General features: G+C 32.2%; 1 protein-coding gene across 1 annotated transcript; it reads right to left on the minus strand.

The window, feature by feature from the left end:
• Nucleotides 1–1,197: 1,197 nt before the first annotated feature.
• Nucleotides 1,198–3,663, minus strand: LOC103864281. The gene has a single exon (XM_009142041.3). It carries the CDS (start codon nt 2,261–2,263, stop codon nt 1,430–1,432), a length of 834 nt encoding a protein of 277 aa, XP_009140289.2. The 5' UTR covers nt 2,264–3,663; the 3' UTR covers nt 1,198–1,429.
• Nucleotides 3,664–3,916: the final 253 nt, after the last annotated feature.

Genomic DNA, 3,916 nt, shown 5'->3' on the forward strand with positions numbered 1-3,916 from the left:
ACAAATAACATTGATGGCCCGAATTTAGGCCCTTATCCTTTTTTGTTTGCATCTGATTTGGAGAGACATATCGACGGTTGCGTTCTTCGTCGCCGTCTTCATTTTCCATGGCAATTGTACTGTTACGGCGACTCCAATGTTTATCGTGGCCGAAGATCAATTTCTGGCGCCAAATGCCTAAGAAATTAAGGAGACAAGAGAATGTGCATGGCTATGATAGCCTCGCTTGACATGCATTATCGCATCATCGCTGCATACTTTCTCTATACATGCATCATCACACATGATTTGGTATGTATACATAAGTCCAATTTTAACACTACATTATATCTCGAGTCCAATGATCTCGACTGTGGACACAGTAGCCGCTCTAACACATATGCATATGGATATGGTCAGGGCCGTCTCAAATTAATTTGAGGCCCTGTTCAAAAAAAATATTAATCGTACATTTTATCAAATAATTTATAAATTAATAATTTTATCTGATTTTTTTTTAAATTATAAGTTCTAAATTTAGCATTATATCTAAATTTTTAAAGTTTTTTACTATAATTTATCTATATATTTCAAAAAATCCTTAAATTTTTTATTTTTATATTTCGGGGTCCTGTTCGACCGCTCCACTTGCGCGTGCTGTTAGACGGCCCTAGATATGGTGCAATTGCATAGGGTCCAATTTTATTTTACACATTTTCTTTATATTTGAAGATTCACTTAAACTAGACTAAAAATATTATTACATTAAGATATGAAAATACTTGTAAAGTGGGGGGTCCATTTTAATATTTGAATAGGGTCCACTGAAACTTAAAGCCGGACCTGCTGTGGAGTAAAGACTTGAAAGCATTTGTTTGGTTTGTTGTGTTTGATAGATCTTGGTGATGGTGATTTTATCCATGTGAGTGGAGATGCTCATGTTAATACATGCATCTCGCATGACTCAAGGCTACACAAAATCAGTTTCAAATCTCCCCAAAAACCACCCTTCCCGGTTAATTAGTACTATAACTTGGCTCATACGTTATCTATGTAACTATGTTTGATCTCTCCCCAAAAACGAAGGCCTAGTGGAAACTTCTGATTTGGATATATTGGGGATGTGAGCTGCTTCATATAGAGCTATGAACGGCTCTTTTAATTCTCTCCTTGTTGGTTGGTTCTTCTCATCATGTTATATGTCTACAACAAAATTAATCATTTTAACATCAAACTGACAGAAAATAAAAATATATATCTCTCTTTACAAAAACGAACAAAATTATACAAAGAAAATAAAAAGAAAAGCTAAACAACATTTTATGCTCGGGCTTTGAAATATTTGTACCCGTATATTTACAAACACACAAAATATATGTGAATGTTATTGCATAAACTAAAGTTTTTCCTTATTCTTCTTTTTTCCTTGCTTTTTTATTTTTCTTTACATCTAAACAATACAAAACTCTTCATCCTTTTGGTTCCTCCTCTGTCTCGCAATGAAAGACTCGATCTTGTATCGGAGTTCATCATCAGAATCATCAGAAGGCCTCTCAGTCTCCGATCTCTTCAACTTCCCACAAGAACTCTTCTTCGAGCCCTCTAGTTTCTCTGACCGACTCCTTTCGTAACTGTTCTTCGGACTTTCCTGTTTTTGGGTAATGATTTGTCTCCGTCTCTCCACAGTTACGTCCTTCTTGCTTTTCTCCTCGTCGGACCTCTGTTTCGCACTGTTCTCGGTCTTTTTCTGTTTCTCTCCCTTATCTCCAGTGCTCTGTGTTTCTCTGCATATCACATCTGTATGTAAAGTCTGTTCTCGTCTAGACCTCTCCCAAACAAACTCGTCGTAAAAATCATTGCTATTTCTCCGTGCATCTGGTTCTTGACCCACAAAGAGACCACACTTGGCGACTATAGTGATGACTATCGCATTCCCCAAGACGAAAGCAAGGTGACGGTTGATGAGAAAACGTGTGAGACCAGAGTCCTCGAACATGATGATTAGTTGGTAACAGAGCTTGGCCACTGTAACCATAACCACAGTTATTTGGATCACCCGGTAAAACAAATCTAAGAGTATTTGAACTCGAGACTTCTTCACAACAGCCTTCATATTTCTTGGTTTAGCCTTTTGGGTACTAGTAAGTGAATCCATCGGCGTCGATGAGGAAAGAATCAGAGGAGGGTCTGAGTCTGATTTTCTCTTAGTTCTTTTGTTTTTATTGTTGGGTTGAGAGAATGCAGCTTCGCAGTGTGAGTATTTATAAAGGGTCATTGAGTGCATTTGCTTTCTTTTTCGGGGCACTAATCTTCTTTTTCGAGTGAATTATTGCTATTTTGTTTTTATATGAAAAAAGAGTTCATACATGTTTCACACTTCAATTTCTTAGAACTAAAAACCTAGCAATAATATAGTCTTGTGTCCTAATATTTCGCGACTTTATTATTCATAAACTTGACATATAAATTAATTAAACATAATTCTTGTGACAGAGATCCAGATTTTTAGTGGTCTGATAACCATCTAGTTTGAAAAAGAATTAGTTTTTTCATTAATTAAAATTATTTGCATAAACAAATGTTTCAAATTATGAGAAGCTAATGATTTCGAACCGAAAATAATGGATCAGAAAATGTATAATTAATTAATTATATAACTCTGAATAGGTGATTCAGAATTGTGGCTCACTGTCTTATAGTATGTCAATCAAACAAGTAACATACTAACTTTGTTATAAAATACTATTTGATCATGGAAAGTGTGCAGTTCCCAAAGGGGTTTGTTAGCTAAAAGGCCATGTCTCACTTGTCAAACAATGTAATACAGTCTATTTTATACTTCTAAATTTTTAATTATGTGCTATGTGATTTACATTTTTGCAGTCAAGGTAAAGAAAAATCATTGAAGCTAAGGAAAAGGCCACAATATACGTTTAGTCATGGAACAAGAAAACGAACACTATTTAGTCATGGAATGGTTGCAATTAGCTTTGGGCATTTCAATTTCCGGTTCCGTTCCGTTAATTCACTTTTTGGTTCTATAAAATATAAGATCCATTCAGATATTTACGAAATCCAGTTCAATTATTATCGGTTTTCGATTCAGTTTGGATAATAAAGTTGGAAATCAGATAATATCAGAAAAAAAAGTTTTTTTGGTCCAACTCGGAAAGTTCGATTCCATTTTCAGATAATTTCGATTAATTTGAATAAGTTTTAAGCATAACTCGGATTTTCAGAGAAAATATCAAGATTTTATTATTTTGGGATAAAATTTCAGATAATTAGGATAAAAAAATATTTTTTGATTAAAAATTGGATAATTCATTTTCTTGGATGATTGGTTTATAAAAGTACTTTAGAATATTTGGTTATTTCAGAATAAATATAATTAATATTTTAAGTATATATATTGTATTTAAATATTTGGGAACCATTTGGTTTTCAGTTTGGTTCTGATTTTTTTTTGTTTTTTTTTTGTTTCAGAGATATAAAATCTATGTAGATATTCATGAAACTCGTTTAGATTTTATTTTTTGGTTCAATTCAGTTTTTTGGCTCCGAATAAATGTGTCCATAATTAGCTGCAATGCTATTTTTTAAATTTATCAAATTATTAACATGACTCAAAATTAAAATTATTTTATAGAAATATGTGGATCGACAAATATATATATATATATATATATATATAATTGAAATTTAATTATATGCATGTATGTTAATATTTAGCAATGAAAGTTAATATTATGTTGTTAAACAGTCTCTAATGTATTTTACTATTTTCTAAAATAGATGAACTCTATAGTAGAATTGGAGTTTATTTCAATATATTTTTTCAGAATAACACTATCTAATTATAGAGTAAAAATAGATGATTTTTATTTTTCTCCTCTTTGTAGAGCAAAAAATATTAATATTTATTTTAGAGGAAGAA

This window comes from Brassica rapa, chromosome A04, assembly GCF_000309985.2.
Source record: "Brassica rapa cultivar Chiifu-401-42 chromosome A04, CAAS_Brap_v3.01, whole genome shotgun sequence".
In the NCBI taxonomy this organism is placed as follows: Eukaryota; Viridiplantae; Streptophyta; class Magnoliopsida; order Brassicales; family Brassicaceae; genus Brassica; species Brassica rapa.

Excerpts from the sequence above, each read along its gene's own strand:
- LOC103864281 (XM_009142041.3), bottom strand. The coding sequence starts at position 2,263 with ATGCACTCAATGACCCTTTATAAATACTCACACTGCGAAGCTGCATTC.